Genomic DNA, 25086 nt, shown 5'->3' on the forward strand with positions numbered 1-25086 from the left:
CCCTAAATCTAGAACTGAGCCATCACTTAAAACTTCTTTTTTATCTTTTGGTTATTTGCCACTTTTTAAAAATGTATGTTTTATTGATTTTTACAAAGAGGGAGAGGGATAGTTAGAAACATCGATCAGCTACTTCCTACACAACCCCCACTGGGGATGTGCCCACAACATGCCCTTGACCGGAATTGAACCTGGGACCCTTCAGTCCGCAGGCTGATGCTCTATCCACTGAGCCAAACCAGTCAGGGCCATTTGCCACTTTTAAAAAAAGTGTGATAAAACATACATAATGTAAATAGACCATCTTAACCATTAAGTGTACATACAGTTCAATGGCATCAAATACATTCACATTGTTGTGCAACCACCAGCATCAGAACTTCCTCATCTTCCCAAACTGAAACTCTGTCCCCTTTAAACACTTACTCCTCTTCCCCCGCCCCCAGCCCCTACACCCCCCATCCACTTTCTGTCTCTATGGGTCTGACTCCTCTAGGGACCTCCTCTGAGTGGAATCACAGTATTTGTCCTTTTGTGATTGGCGTACTTCACTGAGCATAATGTCCTCAAGGTTCATCCATGTTGTAGATGTCAGAATGTCCTGCCTTTTTTGAAGCAGAATAATATTCCATTGTGTGGATACACTGCTTTTTCTTACCCATTCCTCTGTTGATGGACGCTGAATTGTTTCTACCTTTTAGCTGTTGTGAACAGTGCTGCCATGGACATGGGTGTGTCGGCCAACTAATGATTTTTTAACTATTTTTTTTATTGATTTCAGAGAGGAAGGGGGAGGTAGAGAGAAATAGAAACATGAATAATGAGAGAGAGAATCATTGACTGGCTGCCTCCTACACACCCTCCCACTGGGGATCAAGCCTGCAACCCAGGCATGTGCCCTTGACCGGAATCAAACCCAGAACCCTTCAGTCCGCAGGCTGACGCTCTATCCACTGAGCCAAACCAGCTAGGACAGCCTAGTAATATTTAATAACCATGTACTGAGCACTTGTCAGTGCTGACAGCAAATACAGGATACTTTACCGGTGTGGGACTAGACCCACCTGGCAGATGGGGAGACCAAGGCTCAAGAGGTGCAGTCACTGGCCCGGATCACACAACAGAGCCATGCTCAACACCAGGGTCTCCTGCTGCCCCCCCCCCTCTCCCCCAGTCCCCACACCTGCAGTTTCCTTTCTAGTCTCCACAGAGAACTAAAATGCACAACCCAAGGCGCACACACAGGATTCCCCACCTGCAAAGACTGGTCTCTGAAGGATAGGCAGGGGTGTTCTGTGGGACATGTTTTCTCCGAGGACTTAGCGCTTCATCAACAAACGCTTGCCAGTCCCTGTCCACACACAATGTGTCTCTGTCACCTGGGTCTATATCCAGGGTGGGAGGAGGAAGAGGGCAGAGGGGCCTGTCTGGGCACCACTCCCTGCCTTCTCCTCTGCCTCAGAAACAAGCCAATGACCTGGTGACCACACTGAAGAAGTGCACGCCCCACTATATCCGCTGCATCAAACCCAACGAGACCAAGAAGCCCCGTGACTGGGAGGAGAGCAGGTGAGCCCCCGGCTGGTCTGGCTTCCGTCTTGACCAATCCACACTGCCTATCCCCGAGAATGGCCTTTCCTCTGGAACCCTCCTGGGGTCGCAGGACATCACAGGATTAACCCAGGCTGACCTCTGGGGCCAGTGCCAAGTCCCTTGGAGCCTAGACCCCCACCCACCCCAGGGACAGCCCCAGACTGACTGGAGGATGACCCAGAGACTAGCGCAGCCCCCAGACCTCAGACCCCCCTCTAGAAGTGACTGGCCACGGAACCAACACAGACCCCCTCCTCCCAGAACCCAGGCCCCCACTCCACAGAACTGATTCGCTGGGACAAGCGGTGAACTCCCCTCCCCCTACCTCAGTCCCCATACTGCCTCCAGCAGACACCCAGACCCTCCTAGGACTGGTGAGGCCCCACCATGGGACTCAGGCTGCCTTCCCTCCAGGGTCAAGCACCAGGTTGAGTACCTGGGCCTGAAGGAGAACATCAGGGTGCGCAGGGCAGGCTTTGCCTATCGCCGCCAGTTCGCCAAGTTCCTGCAGAGGTGAGGTGCCCTGCCATTCCCGGCCCCAGCCGCCACCTGCAGGATAACCACCAGCTGAGCCCTCCCAAACCCTCCCAAACCATCTGCCACCAGGTACGCCATTCTGACCCCCGAGACGTGGCCACGGTGGCGCGGGGACGAGCGTCAGGGGGTGCAGCACCTGCTGCGTGCAGTCAACATGGAGCAGGACCAGTACCAGATGGGGAGCACCAAGGTCTTCGTCAAGAACCCTGAGTCAGTAAGTGTGTGCGTCACAGAGACAGACGGACGGACAGACAGACAGACAGACATCTGGATCACTTGCATGGGCTCAGGTCCTGCTCTCCAGGCCACTGTGTGACCTTGAACATGTTTCCTCACCATCCAAGCCTCAGTTCCTCCATTTGGGAAGTGGGGAGAGTAAAAGCTGCCCTGCAGGACAGGGGTGAGAATTAGACAGGACTGGAAATCCAATGCACAGTGCCTGGCATGTAGTAGGTGATCAGAAAAACCCAAGTTAGCTAGACAGTCCTTGGTGGCCAGGAGGCAGGCAGAGACACACCTGGGTGCCTGGAAGGAAAAAGGATGCATGGCTTATCCACAATGTCCTTTTGTCTCTGTTTCCTTTCTTCTTCTTCTTTTTTTTTTTTTTTTCTTCCTTCATATCTTCTTCCTTTGTTCCTTCATTCATGAGCACATTGGGTCCCTGAGCCTGAGATTCATTTTCCAAGTAGCAATTTTCTTATCCAAGACTAGCCGCAGGTCCTGGTACATCTAAGACAAACCTCACTGCACATTCTCCGTCATAGGAACAATCCCTCCGTGAGGTGTCATCAGCTCTTAGCCTTTTCTCAGAAGGCTGGAAGCACGCATCACCTGCTTTATGCTGCCTCTGCTTTCGGGGAAAAGCAAACAAAGCAGTGATGAGGAACAGTCCTGGGGAGTCATGTACCACACAGGGGCAACAATGAACCGTGCTGTATTATATAGTTCAATGTTCTCACCACTCAAAAGAAATAGGAGGCAATGGGTGTGTTAGCTAGCCTATATGGGCCATCATTTTGCAATACAGAAGGGTATCAAATCAACTTTATACGCTCTTAAACTTTCAGAGTGTTATGACAATTATATCTCAATAAAGCTGGGGTACGTTTTGTTTGTTTGTTTGTTTGTTTGTTTTGGTGTGTTTTCTTTTTTCTTAATCCTCACCTGAGGATATTTTTTCCATTGATTTCTAGAGAGAATGGGAGGGAGGAAGGAGGAGGAAGAGAAACATCAATGCGATGTTAGAGATAGTAAGTGGATTGGTTGCCTCTGGCATGAATTCCTACTGGGATGGGAAACCTGCAACTGAGGTACAGGGCCTTGTCTGGAAATTGAACCCGTGACCCTTCAATCCTTGGGCTGGTGCTCTAACCACTGAGAAAGCCAGTCTGGGCGAGGGGGAAGTTTTTGTTTGTTTTTTAATCCTCACCAGAGGATATTTTCCCATTGATTTTTAGGGAGAGTCAAAAAGAGAGGGAAAGACATTGTTTTTGTTTTGTTTTTTTAATCCTCACCCGAGGATATTTTCCCATTGATTTTTAGGGAAAGTAAGAGAGGGAAAGACAGAGAAACATAAATGTGTTTTGATTGCCTCCTGCACGCCAAAGGTACATGCCTTTGACCGGAATCAAACCTGGGACCCTTTGGTCCACGGGCCCACGATCTATCCACTGAGCCAAACCGGTTAGGGTAGCAGGAAGTGTTTTTTTAAAAATGACCTCAACAAAAACAGGGCAAAGAATCCCCGAAGGGCTGTGTGGGCCCTGCTTCTGTGTGAGATTAGAAAGCAAACAGGGAGATGACCATCTCAATGAGCTTAACTAATTCGCCAGATTCTCAGGCCAATCCTAGGTTCCCCAGTCTGGGATGAGCTGGAACAGCAAGGAAAAGTTCACTGGGTACAGGGGCAGGGCAGGGCCAGCCAGGTGCCTCATGGCACCTGCTCTGCTGGCATCCTGAAAAACCAGGAGACAGTTGAAAGGATTCCCTTCGAGTGACTCTACTTAAAGGTAACTGTTTTCTCACCAATCCAAAAACAGCACAGAGGGTGGGTATCGGAGATTTCACAGCTCCAAAAACAGTCTGTCTTGGGAGGTTGGGAAACTTTGTCCCCAAATTTGTCCACATCTACCTCCCAGAGCTTTTCCCTATGTATGCACTTTGCTCCAAAAAATAAAATAAAAAAGTCTGGAATCTCACTCAAAGTCAGTATTGTTACTAATAGAAACTTATCACAAACCAATATTGTTCCTGGCTATAACTATACCTGAAGCAATTCAATTTGTAACGATAAGAAAAAAATGGAGGGAGGGGAAGAAAAATAGGAGGATGGGTGGGGACGAGATTCTATCTTGCCTGCTACTGGCAGATTGTAAAATCTGACTCTGAAAGAAACATAATATAGACACTGCAAAAGACAGACAAAATAAAGCTAGCACTACGACTATAGAAGGTAAAATCAAATTTTGACAAAAATTGCGACCTGCACATTTTGAGACTGCAATTTGAATGATAAAATTTACAAAGGTAAAAGTTTGGTGGGAATTTTTTATAATGGAAAAAAAAAAAGATTGGTAATTTGCACAGGAAATAAAAATGATCCTAATGAGAATAATTTTAATGAAATGGAAATGGGGGGGCCGGGGGGCACACACATGAAAACAATTTGATTGTGCTATGTCAAAAACTGATCAAGGGCCCAGCCAGCATGGCTCAGTGGTTGAGCAGGACCTACGAACCAGAAGGTCAGTTTGATTCTGGGTCAGGGCACCTGCCTGGGTTGCAGACTCAATCCCCAGTGTGTGGCCCTAGCTGGTTTGGCTAGGTGGATAGAGCGTTGGCCTGCGGACTAAAGGGTCCCAGGTTTGATTCCGGTCAAGGGCATGTACCTTGTTTGCAGGCACATCCCCAGTAAGGGGTGTGCAGGAGGCAGCTGATCAATATTTCTCTCTCTCTCTCTCTCTCTCTCTCTCTCTCTCTCTCTTTCTCTGCCTTCCTCTCTGAAATCAATACCAGGTGTGCTGGTTAATAATGCAAATTTTTTTTCAATAGATGGAGTTACACATATGTTGATATATATGCAATTTGATATGTATGCTACTTTGTTGTATTGACAGCAAGCTTCAAAACTTCTGAAGGTGTTAACATCATAGATATTTGCATGCTTAAAAATGTCAAATTTCATGCCAAAAAAAAGAGCATTTGCAGGAAGTTTTAATTCATTACTTTATTTTGAAGAAATAGTTATCATATACTTTGGGAAGCTTATGGTGAACATGTTCCATCTCAAGATACTTGTGAACTCTGGTTTAAATGCTTTAAAAGTGATGATTTTTATGTGAAAGACAAAGGAGTGTCCAGGTCAACCGAAAAAGTTTGAAGACCAACAATTACAAGTATTATTGGATGAAGATGCATGTCAAACTCAAAAACAACTAGCAGAAAGATTAAATGTTGCCCAGCAAACAATTTCTGATTGTTTACAAGCAATGGGAAAGATTTTAAAGGAAGGGAAATGGGTGCCACATCAACTGAACGAAAGACAGATGGGAAACCGAAAAGTCATCAGTAAAATGTTGCTTCAATGGCACGAAATAAAATCTTTTTGGCCCTAGCGTGTTTGGCTTAGTGGATAGAGCATCAGCCTGCAAACCAAAGGGTCTGAGGTTCGATTCTGGCCAAGGGCACATGCCCAGATTGTGGGCTCGATGTCCAGTAGGGGGCGTGCAGGAGGCAGCCAATCAAAGATTCTCTCTCATCATTGATGTTTTTATCTCTCCCTCTCCCTTCCTCTCCAAAATCAATAAAGAAATATATTAAAGGGGAAAAAAAGAAAAATCTTTTTGGCATCGAATTGTCACTGGCGATGAAAAGTAGATTTATTTTGAGAATCTCAGATTCACAAAATCATGGGTTGATCTAGGTCAACCATCAACATCGACTTTGGAAAGATAATGCTCTGCATTTTGTGGGATCAGGAAGGTGTGGTGTATGATGAGCTTCTAAAACCAGGTGAAACCATTAATACTGATAGCTACCAACAACAAATAATCAAACTGAACCATGCTTTAATCGTAAAATGACCAGAATGGGCCAGAAGACATGGCAAAGTAATTTTGCTTCATGATGACACACCATCACACACTTCAAAACCAGTTAAAAACACATTAAAAGATGTTGCCTGGGAAGTATTAACTCTAACCCACCAGACCTTGCTCCTTCCAACCACCACTTGTTCCAATTGATGGCACACACACTTTCTGAGCAGCACTTCAAAACATACGAAGAAGTGGAAACTTGGGTCTCTGAATGGTCTGCCTCAAAACAAGAAAAGTTCTATTGGGACGGTTTCCACAAATTACCTGAAAGATGGGGAAATGTGTAGCTAGCGATGGACATTACTTTGAATAAAGCACTTTTGATGTTTCTCTTGAAATTATCATGTTTTCTTTGATTACAAGATCCGCCATTATTAACTGGTACACCTGGTAAAAATATATATTTTTTAAAAAGCTGATCAAGGAATTAAGTGAACTAAATGGAGTTGGAGCTTCTATCAACCACAAATGCACTCAAGTGAAATGATTCTGCATTGGATTGTTTCTGTAAACATGGGCACCAGTATGCTTGGACATATTATACACCTGCTGGCCTTCACTCTCCATCATCCCAGGTGTATTGGTTTCTCATGGCTGCTGTAACCAAGTACCACAAACTGGATGACTTAACCCAACAGAAACTTATTTTCTCACACTTCTGGAGGCTGGAAATCCAAAATCATGGTGCCACAGGGCCACGCTTCCTCCGAAGATTCCAGGGAAGAATCCTTCCTGGCCTCTTCCTAATTTTTGGTGGCTGACAGAGATCCTTGGCGTTCCTGGGTTTATAGATGCATCTGCCATCTCTGCCTGTCATCACATGGCCGTCCCTGTGTGTCTGTGTCCAATGTCCCTCTCCTTACAAGGACACCAGTCATTTTGGATTTAGGGCTCACCCTAAATTTACATGATCTCATTGTAACATGACCCTCTTTCAGATGAGACCACAGTCTCAGGTTCTGGGTGGACATGAATTTGGGGGAAGACCCTATATAACCCAGCCTACCAGGATAAGCTTTGACTCGAGTCCTGTCTCAGCCCCCTTTGCACACCTATACTTGCCCTCCGCAGCATAAAGGAGATACATTTTGAACTCTGTAGACAGGAAGGCTCATTTCCCAAATTGAAAACAAATTCTCTTTACTGGGCAGAAATCACTTGTCCCATCTTCCTAAACAGCTAAAGGGAAGGGGGTTCCCGTCTGACTGGCTCACTCCCAATTCTACAGGCTGGTCTCCCATTATTCATACCTGTCTCACTCAGCAAACCAGAGGAGGCATTTCTGTGTCCTCCAGACAACCTATATGAGGCATTACTAAAACCCACTTTGCACACAGACCCACAAACCATAGAATGTTAGAGAAACAAAAGAATACACAAAACTGCAATGTTGGTTTTTCTTCCTCGTGAGAAGACTCCAAACCTTAGATGAAGTTATAAACACCCAGGGCTATTAAAGTCCTCCAAGTTATATTTTTTAAGTGCATTTGAACCAGGTATCTGTAGAACCATCCTTTTAGTCCTTGCAGGAAATCCTGGGGTTTCTGGGAGACATCAACCACCTTGGTCAGCAAAGTGGGTAGCCAGGCTTTGAGCAGTGATGGGTATTTGTGTATTAGAGAAATCTTTCTGCGTGAAGCGTTATTTTTATAAAGCCCAATTTCATTTTCAGCATTTCCCATCTTCACTGATACCAATGCTATCTCTTTTATCTCTAAATGCATGTTTGAACTAGGATGTTTCCCAACCACCTGTCCTATTCCAACTGATTGTTCTAGTCCTTGACTAGCACCCCGCTGTTCTTATTACTAGATTCATAACTCTTCATATCCGGGGGTTCCTCTCCTTGATATGCTTACCTGTTATTATTTTTTTTAAAGGTATCTTTCATGGCATTTCCACTATGCTTTGGTCAAATATAGTTTAATTTCTAAGCACTCTCTGGACCAAAACCCTTAAAATTCAAAAGTCTGACCCTGACCAGGTGGTTCAGTTGGTTGGGGGCCGGGGTGCATATGGGAGGCAACTAATCAATGTTTTTCTCATTCCTCTCTCTCTCTCTGTCCCTTCTTCTCTCTCTAAAAATCAATTAAAAAAAAAAAAAAAAAAAAAAAAACACCTCAAAAGTCTGCAAAAGATTTCTATCTCAGACCATCATGTATGGCTGTGCAGGTTGTTCACGACAAAACCACATAGTTGCCTGTCATTAGATGTTCATGTTTACATTATCTTGTTTTTTTCTAAAATGCACATTGATTCACATTTCTAACATGTCTGAAGTTGGTGTGTACCTTACATGAAAGGCATAACGGAGCTTAATTAGCAGTGTGGGATAACATGATATTATACCATTCCTGGCAAAACCACACGGCTATAATAGGCAGAGCTGGGATTTGAGCCCCACCAGGCAGGCAGGCCAGTTATAATTTAATGCAGAGGCTTGTGCCACACATCGGGAGGGAACGCTGGGTCCCATCATTTGGAGGAAAAAAATGTTGACCACAGTGTGAGCGCAGGAGCATGTGGGTGGGGTGGGCTCAAGAGAAACTGGAGACGGTGGCCCTGGAGAGACACTAGGACCCACCACCCCTCCATCCCGCCCAGCTCTTCCTTCTAGAAGAGATGAGAGAGCGCAAGTTTGATGGCTTCGCCCGCACCATCCAGAAGGCCTGGCGGCGCCATGTGGCAATCCGGAAGTATGAGGAGATGCGAGAGGAAGGTAAGAGGCTGCCGGTGGGAGGCAGAGGGTGCAAACAAATGGTCCTGGAAGAGCCAAGCCATGACCTCTGCCCCCACACCCTGTGTCCCCACAGCTTCCAACATCCTGCTGAACAAGAAGGAGCGGAGACGAAACAGCATCAATCGGAACTTCGTGGGAGACTACTTAGGGCTGGAGGAGCGGCCAGAGCTGCGTCAGTTCCTGGGCAAGAGGGAGCGTGTGGACTTCGCTGACTCGGTCACCAAGTACGACCGCCGCTTCAAGGTGAGGCACTAGCAAGTGGGTGTGTCCAGTCTGTGGCTCCAGCCTGGCACCAATAACCCATCAGAGGTACACCGTCACCTGGCCGGGACACACCTGCCCACAGGTATATGCTCACTAACATAGATACAGCTATCCATCAAATATGTCCTTATGTAGCCCAAACACACCTATCCACCAGATGTGAAGGTGACAGGTAGGGCCTTCACCTTCACCTGGCAGATACATCTGTCCACAATTACACACTCACCTTACCCAGAAGCCCTGACCACAGGGCCATTCTCACTTATCCTGGAAACATGTACCCATTAGGTACAGTTTAAATAGACCTGTCAATTAGACACACCTTCACCTAGCCTAGACACCAGTGCACAGCTACTCTTACCTGACCTGGGTACACATGTCCAGCAAGTACCCCTTTACCTATCCTGTACCTTTTCAGACACCCCCTTCTAGTCAATATAGTCTTACTTAATCTCTTATCTATGCTAATAAAAGGGTAATATGGTAATTAAACCAGGAGATCTTCTGGATGTCCTAGCGGACAAAGCCATGGTGGCAGAGACAGTTAGGGATGATCAGGCCAGGAGGGGAAGGCAGTTGAGGGCGAGCAGGCCAGCAGTGGGAGGCAGCTGGGGGCTAGCAGACCAACAGGGGGGAAGTTGGAGGCGAGCAGGCAGGCAGGCAGGCAGACAGGTGAGTGGTTAGGAACCAATGGTCCCAGATTGTGAGAGGAATGTCCAACTACCAGTTTAGGCCCGATCCCTGTGGGGTCCCAGATAGGAGAGGGCCAGGCTGAGGGACCCCCTTCCCCTGCATGAATTTCATGCACCGGGCCACTAGTGTATTATATAACCACCCATATACCTTCACATGAAGGGACATCTTCACCTCACCCACCAGCACCACCCCTCTGCCTGGAGTTGATCCCCATGCCCCAGGCTCCTGCCATCAGCCTCTCTGGTACTGCATCCTCACAGCCCATCAAGAGGGACCTGATTCTGACGCCCAGATGTGTGTATGTGATCGGGCGGGAGAAAGTGAAGAAGGGGCCCGAGAAGGGCCAGGTGCGTGAGGTCCTGAAGAAGAAGCTGGAGATCCAGGCCCTACGGGGCGTCTCTCTCAGGTGAGGCCCCCACCTGCCCACAGTCACTCTCTGGTCATCCTCAGCTGTCATTGTGTTTGTCACCCCATCTGTTACCCTGGCCGTTGTACCTGCTGCTACACATGTAACCCTCTCGTGGCCCTACACGTCACCTTCACCAGCCCCCCCATTCATGATCCTTGTTTGCCCACTGCACCTGTCCCCTCACCTGACTCCTTACCTGGCCTTCTCTGCTACCACCTTCTCCCGCTCCCTGCCACTTCTCCCGTTTCCCCCAACCTGTTGACTCCTCACTGGCCTCTCATCTGACCCTCCCCGGTGGCATCTCACATGTCACTCCTCCGCCCTCACCCATCACCACCACCTGCCTTTCCTCCCGCCCCTCACCAGCACGCGGCAAGACGACTTCTTCATCCTCCAAGAGGAAGCGGCCGACAGCTTCCTGGAAAGCGTCTTCAAGACGGAATTTGTCAGCCTCCTGTGCAAGCGCTTCGAAGAGACGGCACGGAGGCCCCTGCCCCTCACCTTCAGCGACACGTATGGCCCTCCCCATCACCATCACCGCTACCACCTCGCGCTGGTCTGGGCACAGCACCTTCTCCCGCCCGCAGGCCAGCTGCGCTGCTCCGCCACCCACCGGGCAAGGATGGGGGGGAGGTCCTCCTGCTGGGGAGGCGGCGCCCACACAGCTCCCTCCTCTCCCCGCAGACTACAGTTCCGGGTGAAGAAGGAGGGCTGGGGCGGAGGCGGCACCCGCAGCGTCACTTTCTCGCGTGGCTCCGGCGACGTGGCGGTGCTCAAAGCGAGCAGCCGGGCCCTCACAGTCAGCGTGGGTGATGGGCTGCCCAAGAGCTCCAGTGAGTCTGCGCGGGAGCGGGGGGCGTGGCCAGAATGGCGAGGCCAGCGAAGGACCAATCAGAGCTGAGAGGGCGGAGCCAGGGAGCCTGTGGAGTGTGAGAGAGGGCCGTGGAGGAGAGAGGGGTCCAGAAAGACTCAGAGGAGACCAATGATTGGGCGAGAGATGAGTAGTAGGCGTGGCCAAAGAGGCAGCCAGTGAGCGCGCGAAAGGATGGGGGCGAGGCCTGGAATTGAGGGCGGGGTTTACTGGAGAAGAGAGGCCAATCACTGTGCGGAGCTCTGGAGCGGGCTCTGGGCGGAGCCAGAATAGACGGGGCGGGGCCACCACTCCAACCCCTGCATCCTTTCCCTTGTCCTTTTCAGAACCCACACGGAAAGGAATGGCCCAGGGGAAAAAACCTCGGAGATCGGCCCAGACCCCTTCTCGGGCCGCCCCCGGACCCTCCAGGGGTGAGGAGATGCCCCCACTAAGTGTCTCCTCTTCTGCACTCCATAACCTGAGCCATACTTCCTGTCAGCGATACCTAACAAGCAGAGAGGATAACTCGCTAGTTCTCTATCCAGAACTCTCCTATAGCTCCCCATCTCCCACATAATAAAGGCTAAGCTTAGTTTGGTATTCAAAGCCCTTCATAACCTGACACCTGCTATAACCACTGACCTCTCCTCTCCTCTCATCTTACACTCGTGTCATGCAAGCTATATCTTATTCTTACCAACTTACCAAATGTGCTCTTACCGCCAGGCCTTTGCTGGAGTTGTCTGCTCTGCCTGGCTCCCAAATTCCCACTATGCTTGAGTTCCCATCCATCTGCCAAGACCCACCCCAAAAAGCCCTCCTACAAAATGGGGGGCGGGGACAGAGTCTTACCCCTGCAGAACCTGTCTGGTCCCTCCTGGCCCCTGGGACCCTCCCTCTGGCCCAGGCACCATACCGGATTGAGTGTGGCTGCCTCCTCCCTCATCCTGGGAACTTGGAGTCAAATCCTTCCCAAAGACTCCTAGCAGCATCCTCATAAATGCTTTCATCCTTGTTCCCATCACAGGCATGGACCGAAACGGGGTACCCCCCTCTGCCAGAGGAGGCCCTCTGCCCATGGAGATCACATCTAGAGGGGGCTCTCAGCGGCCTCCCCAAGGCCCTCCACTCTCAACCCAGAGGTCCAGCAGACGCCACCAGGCACGGCCCCCCTCTGAGCGCAACACAGAATTCCTCAATGTGCCTGATGGGGGCGTAGCCGGGTAGGTGGGGTGGAAGGGCAGCCCCAAGAGGTAAGAAGGCAGGGGAGTATCTAGGGCTCTGACAGGTGCCCCCTGTGCCCACAGCATGCAGAGGAAGCGCAGCGTGGGGCAGCGGCCGGTGCCTGGGGTGGGCCGACCCAAGCCCCAGCCACGGACACATGGCCCGCGGTGCCGGGCACTGTATCAGTACGTGGGCCAGGACGTGGATGAGCTGAGCTTCAACGTGAATGAGGTCATCGAGATCCTCATGGAAGGTATGTGTGCTGGGACAGAGGTGGGAGGGGTCAGAACCCTGCCACAGCCAGGCAGCCCCCATCACTGCATATCCATCCAATGGGAGCGCCGAGGGGGCCAGCTAGCTCCCAGCCCAGCTAGAGTTACCCTCTTCTGAGCCAGCGGCTGCATAAGGTAGAGGCCTTGGGTGGAGGTCACCTCCTAAGCCACCTGGGAGCCTGGTCTCACTGCATCGCATGTGGTAGTTTCCCAGCCCCATTCTGTTACCCATCAAACACGGGGCTAGCAGAACCTCAGAGACCCCTTGTGAGTAGAAAATGAGCCATGTCTGGATGGCCCGGGCCACCTCCTAACTCACTAGTAAGCCCCTGGGGTGACCGCCAGAAGGGCCTGGGACTCAATAGTACTCTGTAAGTGGGTGGGGAAGCCCCATTGAGGTCATTTTCTAGAACATTCACTTGTACTCTTCCCACCGGCCCCTCCCCATAGTCTAGAGTAGGGGTGTCGAACTCAATCAGAGAAGGGGCCAAAATCTAAAATCCAGCCTAAATCGCGGGCCGAATGGTTTCCTGAACAGTCATAAACTGTCATTGTGATGGAAACGCAGCGGAGTGTAGTGATGACAGCGCGGTGCGGGCCACATTGCAAGGCCTGGCGGGACGGATTTGGCCCGCGGGCCTTGTGTTTGACACATGTGGTCTAGAGAATGTTCTAGAAAATGATGAAATGTGAGCCAGTGGCAAGGAAAAATCCTGCATGTGTCCCTCCCTCCCTTCCTTCCATCACTCTCTTTTCAGCCTCTGCCTTTTGCCAGGCCAGTGGAAATGAGTGAGACAGGCTGAGCCAGCACGCAGGTTTCCTCTGGGGCGGGCTGGGCGGTGCCTCACACTTCCTTCTATCCCACAGATGCCTCGGGCTGGTGGAAAGGCCGGCTGCATGGCCAGGAGGGCCTCTTCCCTGGAAACTATGTGGAGAAGATCTGAGTGGGGGGCCCAGGATTCTGTCCTTCCGCCTGCCAGGGAGCCGGGCCCTGCTGGCAGGGGGTCTGGTGTCTCTTAGCTGCGTTAGCCAGAAGGTCCAGTTCTGTGGCCTCCAGCCCAGCCCAGGCTCGGGGGGGGTCTGAGGCTCATCACTGCAGCCCCCTCTGGGCCCCGGCCTCCCCCGTGTCACTCAATAGGACTAGCAGCAGAGCCTACCTTCCAGCTGCCTTGTGAGTATGAAATGAGTCGTATCCTAGCAGCAAGGCGTGGGGAAAGTGGGAAGGCCTTCACAAGTGTGACCTCCCTCCCTCTCCACTGGGGCAATAAACGTTTGCCGGGTAGAAGTGTAAACAGACTGAGCGCCAAACTTCTTGGACACCTGTGACACAGGAGCAGCAAACGCCCCATTTTACAGGTGTACACATGAAGGCTCAGAGGTTAAGTCACGTGCCCAAGATTCCATAGAACCAAGCCTTAAAACGTTTGAGCTGTCCACTTGCCAGCTGCCAAAAGTTGTATCCCAGCTTTCCTTCAAAAAAAAATATATAGTCTGGCTGGTTCTGTCAGATCTGAATCTGCAGTCCCCAAACCCATCTAGGACCTGACTGGACCCTGAGGGAGGAGAGAGGCCCTGCACAGCCCTCCACAGTCTACCCTGGGCCTCCCCTGGTCCCTACCCCCACCCCATGTGTGTGCCTTCTTAGCCTCATTTGCCGGGGTCTGGAAGGTTCTGACATTTCAGGGCCCTGACTTTCTGCGCTTACGGTCACAGGTGAAGGGGTCCTCTGGCAGCTGGTCTCCCCAGCTGTCTGCAAACCCATGCTAAAATCCGAGCCTTTGAGATCCTTACAAGGGCAACTGGAACCAGCTGGGCGTTCTGCCGTGGTCTCAGCATCCTGGCTTTCTAGACAGATACCTCCTCTGTGCTCAGCCCCTCAACGAGCAGCCAGTCTGGGAGACTGGTGGGGTCAGGACTGAGCCAGAGGAGGGACAGGGGCTGACTAGCCAGCCGACCCTTTTGCAGGGTCTGTACCCTCTCTCTTCTGCACCGACCTGGAAAAGCTGAGTGTGGCTGGGGGGGGAAAATCCCAATGTTGCCCCCAACTACCCTCCCCTGCCAACCCAGTCACCCCTAACTGCCCTGGTCTCCCTATTGCCTTCCCCTGCAGGCCTGGTCCCTCCCAACTGCCCTCCCCTGCTGGCCATCTTGTGTCCACATGGGGGCGGCCATCTTGTGTGTTAGAGTGATGATCAACTTGCATATTACATCTTTATGATATAGGATTGTTATACAAAAGCTTTCAGTCAGTCCCTTGAAAGTCCCTGGTTCCTTCCATCTCTGATTTTCTCACTCTGCCCAACCACTACGGGTGCGTCTCTTGCTGCAAGACTTACATGTGAGAACAGACAGAGGGGTGGGGTGGTTGGCGGCGGACGCGGCCCCTTTCCCAGGGGGGTCGAGGGTCGGCTCCCTCCTCGTTAAAAAATAAAAAAAATAAAAAAAAAATAAAAAAAAAATAAAAAAATAACAGAACAGACAGAGGGGAGGACAACCCATATGAGCCACCAACTTGATCAGCTAGGCATTTCCTGGTGGAGGAAATCAGGGCTTCCTTTTCCTTCTCTGCCCTCAAACCCACCCTGTGGCCTGCCTCCCAACACTTTCAGAGTACAGCCCTGTGGCCCCTGTACCATCGTGGCAGACACCACATAGGCAGAAAGTAGGGTCTTCTGGATAGGATGGGTGAGTGAGGTTTGGGTGTGGAGCTGAGTATGAGAAAGGGAGTGGGTTTAACGTATTGTAATAGACAGTCTCTCACATGTAGGTTACAGTATCTGCAAACCTGTCAGTTTGACCCAACCCACACAGCCCACATCCTGTTGATTCTTTTTATTTTTTAATAAAACTTCTTAAGTTCAGGCCCTCCTTTCCCTTCCTTAGATTCCTGTCCTTTCTGAGGCCTCACCCCACCCTTCCCCATATTGCACCGATCTTCCCTGCTCACACAGACCTCTCCGCCCTGCAGCAAAATGACCTGGTTTTTAAGTTTTTAACTGTATGAAAGATAATCAAAAGATAAGTTTTTAAATTCAAACTTCACAACGGTGTGAGAAATCTGTCTCTCTCTCCCTCAAAAACCCCTGTTCCCTTCCCCAATCTTTAATGTCTCCTTCTAATGGTATTCTCTGTATATAAGATCCCACAGGTGCCAGTGTGGGTCAGGGGGTTGGAGAGTCGTCCACTACACGGAAAGGTCTTGGATTCAGTTCCCAGTCCAGGCACATACTTAGGTTTTAGGTTCAGCCCTCAGCCATATTGTTGGGGCACGTGTAAGAGACAACCAATCAATGTTTCTCTCTCTCTCCCTTCCTCTCTCTCTAAAAAAGTCAGTGAACATGGCCTTGGGTGAGAAGGGGGGAAAAAGCACACAGGTACATCTTATGTACACAGATGGGATTACATTGCATACAGTCTACACTTGCCTTGAACTCAGATAACTCATGAATGGTTAAATAATGTATTAAAGAGCTCTGATATAAAAAACACTTCAGTGCCCCCCAATAACCCATCTTCCAAAGGACGGGCAGGGGTTAGATGGTGTACCTCTCCCTGCTGAACATTCATCAGTGTCTAGAATAGAAACCAGTCACAAAGCCCTGCATGACCCTCTCTGCACCCACTTCACTTTCTGTCTTCCACTTCCCGCCTCCACGCTGCTGGAGCGCACTGATGTCGCTGCTCCCTGAAAAAGACAAGTCTGTCCCTCCCCATCTCAGGACATTTGTACCAGCTACTTACCCACTTTCCCCAGCGTGCCCTGGCCCCATGACCTTCCACCGGCTCACTCCTACCTGTCAGGCAACAGCTCAGAAGTCCCCTCACAGAAAGGCTTCCCTGACCCATCACTGTCATATCCTTCTGTTTATTTGTTTGTTTTTTATTTGTTTGTTTGTTTGTTTTGAGTAGCACTTTATATAACCTAAGATCATTTTCTGCATTTGTTGTTGTCTGTTTTCTCATTTAAAAATGTGAGCGGCTTCTGCGGTCTGGGATGTTTGTCAGCACTGACCATTTCTGAGTTCCCAGAACCTAGCACACAGTAGGCTGGACAAGTGACTCATTCTATGCTGCCACACTCAGTGCCATCCTCCTGGAAACACCTCTCCTGGCCGTTAGCTTGATTCCCACCCTTAGCTATCACAACGGACCCACTCCAACTTGAGAACTAAGTGCATTGAAAATGTTTACTACTGCCCTGGCCACGTTGGAGTCTGGAACTTGTACTTCCAGGTCGAGGGTTCCATCCTAGGGGCACATTCAAGGGTCAACCAATGAATCATGGATTGGTGGAACAACGGATGGATGTCTCTCTCTCCCTTCCTCTAAAATCAATCAACAAAATTAAAAAAATATATTTTTATTGATTTGATAGAGAGGAAAGGAGAGGGGAAGAGAGAGATATCGATGTGAGAGAAACTTTGATTGTTTGCCTCCTATAGGCACCCCACGGGGGGATCAAATCTACAACCAGGGCATGTGCCCTGCCTGACCTGGAATCAAACCAGTGTGACATTTCCGAGCATGGGACGACGCTCAACCAACTGAGCACACAGGCCAGGGCAATAAATAATTTTTTTAAAAAAATGTTGACTACCTTAACCGGTTTGGCTCAGTGGATAGAGCGTCGGCCTGCAGACTGAAGGGTTCCAGGTTCGATTCTGGTCAAGGGCATATACCTTGGTTGCAGGCACATCGCCATTAGGGGGTGTGCAGGAGGCAGCTGATCAATGTTTCTCTCTCATCGATGTTTCTAGCTCTCTCTCTCTCTCCCTTCCTCTCTGTAAAAAATCAATTAAAAATATTTTTTTAAAAATGTTGACTATGGCCAACTTCCTTCAAAGAGGGTGTCCGGTCAACACAACCTCTTCAAAAAGGAGAAGCGCTGTTTATCGCCTTTCGAGGGCTGGTGATGATACGGAATGGGATGAAGATACCCATTTTACAGACGAGTACACAGGCCAGGGAAGATTTTAATCCCGGATCTCAGCGCACTAACGGCTAACGTTGCGCTCAGTTTGCACATCCGCTCCGGGGCTGTTCTGTGGTCCAGGAGGACTCGGACCGCAGGCCCCGCCCCCTCACGGAGCGCCCCGCCCACGCCCCGCCCACGCTCTCGCGAGAGCTGGGAGGCAGATAATGGCGCCGACGTTAGCGTGAGCTCGCGGCCGCCCAGGGAGTCGCCGCAGCCTCAGCCGGGGCCGCAGGAGCTGCGGGAACAAAAGGCCTGGCCGGGCCAAGGATGGTGAGCGCGGCGCCGGGGACGCGGGCGCGGCGAGCAGCGGGGGGCTGGAGGGGAGTGGTCCTCTCGCGCACACCCCCTCCGGCCAGCCCCGCCCCACATCCGGGTCCTCTCCCCGTCACTAGTTGTCATTTGGCTGTCGCCCTACCCCTTGCATCCGCGCCTGGTTTCCACTAGGCCACCCGCACGGAGCTCGGGTTCCGCCCCCGGGCTCTTTGCAACCGGCCCCCCAACACCTCCAAGTTCACCTGCACAGCTCCAGTGCGGAGGGTGTATTTATATCTACGTCCTCAGACAATCCACGCGGCCACTTCCGGCCTCACCAGCATCCTCCTAATCCACTCTGCTCAGGGCCTCGCCTTCCTAGCCTTTGTCCCGCCTACTCCCTCTAGGCCACGTAAGGGGCCTCCTATCTTCCTAAGTTGGGGAGGAGGGGATGCTGCTTTATATGAGCAATGTCCACTATATGACAGATGTCCACTTCCGCTTTTGGAACACTTCCCAGTAGCTCCCTGCCCTCCCTTGGTGGAGCTGACTGGCTCAGAAATGCACAACGGTCTTTGTGGGGAGGGCGGGTTCCCCTGGCTGGCCCCAGCAGACCCCCGGCCCAGAGGGGTTCTCCCCACTTCTCTATTCCACCAGGAGGAGGAACCCTCTGTGCCCAGCCCGGACATGCTGATCCATGCAGAGGCCAGCTCCAGGGAGGCTGACAAGGACGTGTCCCCAGGTGTGGCTGCTGCAGCCACCTCCTTCTCCATGGGGGAGGAGTCAGGTCCTGACCAGACGGCCACACCTCCATTGTGGGATCGCGGAGGGTCTGGAGGGGCCCAGCAGGGTGCCTCCTCAGCCCCAGACACTGGCCAGCCTGGCCCTGGACCTAGCCTTGGCCCAACCAGCACAGTCCCTGGGACCAGTGAGGACCTGCGGCCTCCCAGGCGACGCCCACCACCAGGTGACCTGTGATAGGGCCTAGGACGGGGTCACAGCCCTGGAACAACAGGAGTGAGGAAAACAGAGTGTTTCCATACTTGGGGATGTCACTGAGTGTGTGCCAGGCTGTGGCTGCTGTGATGAGCCAGGTCAGCTCAGCCCCTGCCCCCTGGCAGCTCAGGCCAATGGAGGCAGTAGATGGGAAAGACCCCGTAGGAAACCATAGGGTAACTCCTGCCTGTATATGCATGCCTCTCTGGGCAGAGCCCTGGACAGCATGGGGGAGGGGAGGGATGGGTGACCTTGCTGTGTACATCCTACAGGAAAGCAGATACCTTGCTCCAGCCTTGGCTGCTGCCTCAGTTTCCCAAGTGTTCGTGACTTGGCACAGCATCTGCGTACCCACTGCCCACCCACACAGTCCCTGGAAGGTAGGGGCAGAGTAGGTGGTGGGAGGCAGGCAGAGCTCCCAGGCTGACCCTTGGCCACCCCACTCCACTCCTCTGTCCTCCACCCCTGCCTTGCCAGGCAAGCTCTTCCGCTGCTCCGCCTTGAACTGCACGGAGACCTTCCCCAGCATGCAGGAACTGGTGGCACACGGCAAGCTGCACTACAAACCCAATCGCTACTTCAAGTGAGGCCCTGACCACCCCAACTTCCTTTGGTCCGTGGTGCCCAGGCCCTAGGCAGCTCCTGCTCCTGGTGTGGTAGCCAATACCCGGGGTTCAAGCCTTTCGGCTTCCCAGGCAGGCGGTGAAGTGAGGAGGGGCCTGGGTCTGAAAGTGGGTGTGGCCTCAAGCAAGACCTGTCCCAGAGAGACTGGTACCTGGAGGAGTCCCGGGAGGGGAGGGGTGGGGCTCATGGGGTGTGCTCCTCCCAGTCTCTCCTAGGAGGAAAGCTGATCACCTCCTAAGTCAAGACTGAGACCTCTTCCTTTCCCAGGAAAAGGGACAAGCTCCTACCCGCAGATGGGGAATGATTTGGGTCTGGGCCCCCTTACCACGCCCTCGACAGGCCCCTTCTTGGTCCCCCAGGAGGCCCAGCCCAGTCCTGTCCTGTGTTCGCCCTCAGGTGTGAGAACTGCCTCCTGCGCTTCCGCACGCACCGCTCCCTCTTCAAGCACCTGCATGTTTGCGCTGAGCACGCGCAGAGCCCAGGCCCGCCGCCAGCGCCCGCCCTGGACAGGGAGCCGGCCACGCTGGAGCGCCCCGCGGAGCCCGACTCTGCGCTGGGCTTGCAGTACCCGCTACTGGAGCCCTACACGAACCCCGCCCCTGCCCCCACCGGGCCCTTTCTGCCCTACTTGAACCCCGCATCCTTTGGCCTGAACCCCGCGCGCCTGCGCCCCTTCCTGGCTGCCACTCCTGGGCCGCCGGCCTCCAGCGCTGCTGTCTGGAAAAAGAGCCAAGGTGAGTGCAGCGGCGGGGCCGCCAGAGGGTGGGCTGGGTTTGCTCCGATTTATGACCTTGACCCGCCCATTTGCCGCAGGTGCCGGTGGCAGTCCTCGAAGACCCCAGGGCGGCTCCGACGCGCCCGCAGGTGCGTGCAGGTGACCACCAGGGCGGGATGGAGGGGTTTCTGTCCTGCATCCTCCCAGGCCCAGGAGGTGCTAGGAGGCAGCAATGCCAGCCCCGAAATACAGGAGTTTGCCTTTAAAATTACTGGCCCATGTGCCTTCATCTGCACCGGCGTTACCGTGTAAAGCTCGCGCTCTGCGGGGATTCCGGGGATGGGAATGGGGGACACACAGAAGTCAAGTTTAATACCCCCAATTTCAGGGGGGCACACACCGGGGGAAATGGATCAGGCAGGACAGACCCTGGGTTCCCGCGAGCCGATGGGAATGGAGAAATGTCTGAAACGCCCTCGCCCATGACCACCAGCCTCGGTGACGGAACCACCTCTGGGCCGGGGTCGGGACTGACAGGGTCCCGCCTGCCCGCAGGGCTCGCGGCCTCAAGCCGCATTTTGTGGGAGCACACGCGTGGTCGCTACTCGTGCATGCAGTGCACCTTCTCCACAGCCTCGCGGCCCACCATGACCCTGCACCTGGAGGACCACCGCTCCATTGCCCCCGGGCAGCCTCGCCCGGACTGCCCGGTGGGTAAGGTCGGGGAGCACCAGGGTGGGGAGGGGCGGGCCTGAGGCTCAGCCATGTTCTCTGCCCCACCCAGACCTGGCCCCGTTTGCACCAAAGGTGTCACTCGCTGCTCTAAGAGGGGGAACGAACAGTTTTCTTGCTCTGGAAGCTGAGTGAAGAGTGGGTCATGAGATGTGGGTAGTTTTGTAATTTTAGTGGGGCCTGAAATGGATTGGGAGAGAAATAAAAGGCGCAATGAACTGGCCTTTGCTGTCTGGGTCCCTTGCCCTCTGATGCACAGCAGCCTGTCCAGCAGTCTTGGGCAAACCCCACCCCCCACCTCCCCATCTTGGGAAGGGCAGGCCTCCTCTCACGCACCACCCACTTATATCCCACCTTCCCTGCTACCTCAACCCTGGGACCAGCTTCCAGCTCAGTACTGCCACTGCCTGCTGTCCTGTCACTTCCAGAAACCGGATGGGATGGAAATTTCCAGGTTTGTTTATTGTCTTGGGAGTCAGTGGAGAGGACCGGCAGGGAGGCTGGTCCTGAGAAAGGGCTGAGGTTGGCCCAGCTAGAGCCCTCCAGGTCCTTAGGCCAATGATGACCACAGGGAGGTGAGGAGAGAGGGCAGTGCCAGAGCTCGGCATTCTATTGCAAGCTAGGACCCAGGTCTCATCCTTGTCCTGGGTTTTCCCCTGCCCCAGCCCTAAGGAGAAGAGTGGGTCAAGGTCAGCCCTGGAGAGCCTGGGTTCCCTTCCCTCCTTATCCCTCCCCATCTTGGTCCTGTTTCCCTCCATGGGAAGTCAGGCCTGGGCCAGGGTTGGAATTTCGGTGCCACACTGCTGTCTCCCCTGCTGTCACTGGAATCCGTGGGCCAAGCTTCCTGGTATGGAAGTCCCAGGTGTTACTGGCAGCCACCACTCATGCTGGTTCTACTACCTTCCAGCCCCATGGTACTCCTAGCCCAGGCCTCTGGGCACCAGAAGCAATTCCTCTCCTCCCAGTCTGAAAACCCCTGAAATCGGGTCTCTTCTGATAGTGCCTCTCCCCTTCCTATACCCGCCAGTGGCTCTCATAGTTCTCTAGATGAAGATCCTGTTCTAGTAGCTCACAAGGCCCTCATCTTGAACCTTCCACTCCCTCCCAGGGCCACACAGACCATCTTCTCTCTTCTCTTTGAATATAGACTGCCTGTGAGAAGCATGTGAGTGAACACCTGCAGTCCCCTGCTGAGATGGCTGTTACTCACCACCAGCTTTGGAGTTAGATGGAGTCAGGGAAGCGGCTCCAGGGCCCTCTGAGCTCCCCCTTCTCAGCTGGAAGCCTTACAGCCATGACTGTGTGGCCCTCAGCGTCCCTAACCTTACTTTGTTTAGTCTTATAATGAGTGCCTTGATGCTCATCCCAGGTTCCCTCGTGAGGATTCATAGAGGGACTGAAGAGGAGGGTGGGGACTTGGGAAATGATTGCAAGTGATTCACATCTCCAGCCACCAAGTCCAAGACTACCTCAACCTTTGCAAGAGCCTGGGGAGGAGGCAGGGCAGGGTCAAGAGGCCCATTTTACAGATAGCCAAGGTGAAGGGAGGTGGGTAAGCTCACTGACTCTCTAGCCAGGCCCAGTTTCAAGTCACTTGCTGATTCTGTACCACCCTTGGAGCTGAGCAGTTACTACCAGGTAGCAGGGTCCACATTCCCAAAACCCTGGTCCCAGGATTTCCTGTATCTCCAGGGACAGGACTTAGTGATTCTAGTTCCCCAGGACCCCAGGATACCAGCCCCCTAGCTTTCCTTCCACATCAAGTCCCTCATTTAGCCATCCTCAATTCCAGTCTGTCAGGACTTTTCCAGAGAGACCAAGAGCCAATATCTTGGTCCAATTCTCCCCAACACCCACCATTCCCAGCCCATCTCCCATATAGATGCAGCCACCCCTCCCATGGGAACTAGGGGCCCATAGCTACTACTGCCCCTTTGGAGGCAGTGGGAACTCTGAGGCTGAGAGAGCTGGGTCAGCACGTGGCCTGGGCACCCTGACCGCTCCAAAACCGACTTCCTCCCTCATCCCCTTCCAATTCATATACTATCTTTTGTCTGCTCACTTGAAAAGTATCACTGCTCCAGTGCCCCTTCTAGGCTGCTGCAGCCCCTGCCCTCCTGGCTAACCTATGACCCCACAGAAGGTCTCCTTACCCCACCTCAACTCCAGGATGCCTGAAAGCTGTCCTCTTAGGCCCAGGCATGTCCAGCAGATGGCACCGGGGGTGTCAGTCTGAGGGAGAATGGGAGGAGGCCAGCACTCGCCTTGTACAGCTGCCCCCATGCAGGCAGGTGGGATAGACTGCAGGTTCACGTTGAACAGGCTGCGCCACTCCAAGTGTCCGTCCACCGCCTGGCAGTTGTCCAGCACCAGTTCGGTTGCTGGTGTTGCTGATGGATGCCCCCTGGGCTGGGAAAGGGGAGGTAAGATTCCTGACCTGGACTGAGCACCCCTGTCTGGGGCTCCTGACCCACCACCACGTGCTCATCCTCTAGGTCAGTGGTCGGCAAACTCATTAGTCAACAGAGCCAAATATCAACAGTACAACGATTGAAATTTCTTTTGAGAGCCAAAAACTGACTTTTGCGCATGGGCCACGAAGTTTCATTCGCACTATACCAGTGGTATACAGGGGCTAAAGAGCCACACGTGGCTTGCGAGCCACAGTTTGCCAACCACTGCTCTAGGTGGCTGCACCAGCTGTCAACTCTCAACTCCCACCACCCACCACCTACCCGTATTAGGGAAGGCAGGTGCACTGTTCCCGGCTTTTGCACAGGGACTGGGTGTACCAGCTTCGATTCCCCACGCATGCTCAGAACCCCAGCTCACCTCGCTGGCCCTCAGAGTTCCACACACTTGCCTGACAAACCCCCACCAGCACCAGTTTCCCAAGGCTGATGCTGACTCAGGCTCACTTCTGGATTTTGGTTCCCCAACTCCAACTGTAGCTGCAGGTCCATGTTCAAGGCTTCGTGCCTCCAGAAAGTGCCAAACATACAAAGAGGACGGGGGGTCATGTGTCCTCTGGGGACTGTGCCAGGAGCCTGTGGGCTCTCCCCACAGGGCTCAGCCAGGGAGGGATCCTCTGGAATTCTGTGCTGAATTCACCCACACACCCAGGAGCCTTCCCGGAGCCTGGGGGTCACTGGCTGTCACTCATTAAATTCTTCAGCTTACCTTCTGTGCTCTCAGCCAGTCATCCCTGTTCTTTCCTTCATCCTTTCCCTCTCTCACCAAAACTGTGAGGTGGTGGCTGGTCCTGGAGACCCAGAGAGGACCAAACCTCATCATCCCTGGCTGCCTGTGGCCGCTGTTCAGAGGGGAACCCACACCTGGAAATGTGACTAAGAATGCATGTCCCTGTGCGGGGACGGATTCACAGGCCAACTTCCAGAATCCTCAGGCTGCACTCTTAAAGCAGACATGTAAACAGGCAGTCATTTCCAGCTGTGCTGCCTGTGGCCTTCATGGCAGGGCAGGCAAAAGAAGGGCTCCGGCTGGGAATGCAAGTCCTCAAGACAGAAAGAGCCTCCTTCCCTGTCTCAGCTGAATCTTTCTGGATCCTTTTGGAAATGCCTAGGATCACCTGTCAGGTGTGATCTGCAAACTACCGTGTTTCCCCGAAAATAAAACATCCTCCGAAAATAAGACCTACTTACAGGTTTCCTTCTGAGTGAAATATAAGGCATCCCCCCGAAAACAAGGCCCCCTAGGCTCTGTCTCAGGATGAAAATTAATTTACTGTAAACTGGTCGCTAGGGCCGCCCCGACTGGCGTCTAGCAACCAGTGATGTTACACGGAGTCCTGACGTCACTGCTGTGTGGAGGTGGAGTAGAGGTCGGAGTGAGCAATGAGCGTGGGGCCGGAGAGAGGAGGAGACTTTCGCAGATGCGTGTAGAAGAACAGGAGGATTAGAGAGGACGGGACGCGGCAAAGGTGGTGAGTGCTGGTCTGTCTCTGGTGACACTACCTGATGCTCGTGGCCACCCTCATGATGACTAAAGGTTCTCAGTCAGTGGCAGACCCTGTTCCAGCCCAGATCCAGGCCCCAACAAGCCCAGTGACAGTCCCCAGGCAGGCCCCAGGGGTAAATGTCTGATAAA

General features: G+C 52.7%; 2 protein-coding genes and 2 long non-coding RNA genes across 10 annotated transcripts in view; 2 read left to right on the forward strand and 2 right to left on the reverse strand.

Annotated features, from left to right (window-relative positions):
- MYO1F (myosin IF) overlaps positions 1 to 24467 on the forward strand; it is a 47042-nt gene extending 22575 nt beyond the window's left edge. Inside the window, exons 17-28 of one of the 2 annotated variants that reach the window (XM_036449923.2) lie at positions 1463 to 1569; positions 2008 to 2106; positions 2200 to 2344; positions 8832 to 8946; positions 9041 to 9210; positions 10188 to 10333; positions 10703 to 10849; positions 11021 to 11169; positions 11534 to 11620; positions 12217 to 12412; positions 12497 to 12666; positions 24377 to 24467. In XM_036449923.2, coding sequence (XP_036305816.1) covers positions 1463 to 1569; positions 2008 to 2106; positions 2200 to 2344; positions 8832 to 8946; positions 9041 to 9210; positions 10188 to 10333; positions 10703 to 10849; positions 11021 to 11169; positions 11534 to 11620; positions 12217 to 12412; positions 12497 to 12666; positions 24377 to 24411 — 1566 coding nt within the window. In that variant the 3' untranslated portion in view covers positions 24412 to 24467. Of the gene's footprint in view, positions 1 to 1462; positions 1570 to 2007; positions 2107 to 2199; positions 2345 to 8831; positions 8947 to 9040; positions 9211 to 10187; positions 10334 to 10702; positions 10850 to 11020; positions 11170 to 11533; positions 11621 to 12216; positions 12413 to 12496; positions 12667 to 13552; positions 14703 to 24376 lie in introns of those variants that run through there. The other variant, XM_036449921.2, reaches the window with a different exon arrangement.
- Positions 614 to 10811, reverse strand: LOC123652888. 2 transcript variants are annotated; one of them, XR_006742439.1, is made up of 2 exons: positions 10700 to 10811; positions 614 to 2977 (listed from the first exon to the last, which is right to left on the reverse strand). It is a non-coding gene; the product is annotated as an uncharacterized LOC123652888 (long non-coding RNA). The 2 variants fall into 2 exon arrangements; XR_006742438.1 differs by having other exon boundaries at positions 614 to 2980; positions 10700 to 10795.
- Positions 7953 to 9688, reverse strand: LOC123652889. The gene is made up of 2 exons (XR_006742440.1): positions 9378 to 9688; positions 7953 to 9339 (listed from the first exon to the last, which is right to left on the reverse strand). It is a non-coding gene; the product is annotated as an uncharacterized LOC123652889 (long non-coding RNA).
- On the forward strand, positions 17586 to 21197 carry ZNF414 (zinc finger protein 414). 5 transcript variants are annotated; one of them, XM_045585925.1, is made up of 8 exons: positions 17787 to 17930; positions 18420 to 18452; positions 18570 to 18879; positions 19181 to 19288; positions 19386 to 19491; positions 19929 to 20266; positions 20346 to 20396; positions 20803 to 21197. In XM_045585925.1, exons 1-8 carry the CDS (start codon positions 17928 to 17930, stop codon positions 21000 to 21002), a joined length of 1149 nt encoding a protein of 382 aa, XP_045441881.1. In that variant the 5' UTR covers positions 17787 to 17927; the 3' UTR covers positions 21003 to 21197. The 5 variants fall into 5 exon arrangements, with proteins under 5 accessions (XP_045441883.1, XP_036305837.1, XP_045441881.1 ...); XM_045585926.1 differs by having other exon boundaries at positions 17788 to 17930; positions 20881 to 21197; XM_045585928.1 differs by having other exon boundaries at positions 17789 to 17930; positions 20346 to 20405; positions 20822 to 21197.
- Positions 24468 to 25086: the final 619 nt, after the last annotated feature.

The sequence above is a fragment of the Pipistrellus kuhlii genome, unplaced genomic scaffold, assembly GCF_014108245.1.
Source record: "Pipistrellus kuhlii isolate mPipKuh1 unplaced genomic scaffold, mPipKuh1.p scaffold_m20_p_21, whole genome shotgun sequence".
Lineage (NCBI taxonomy): Eukaryota > Metazoa > Chordata > Mammalia > Chiroptera > Vespertilionidae > Pipistrellus > Pipistrellus kuhlii.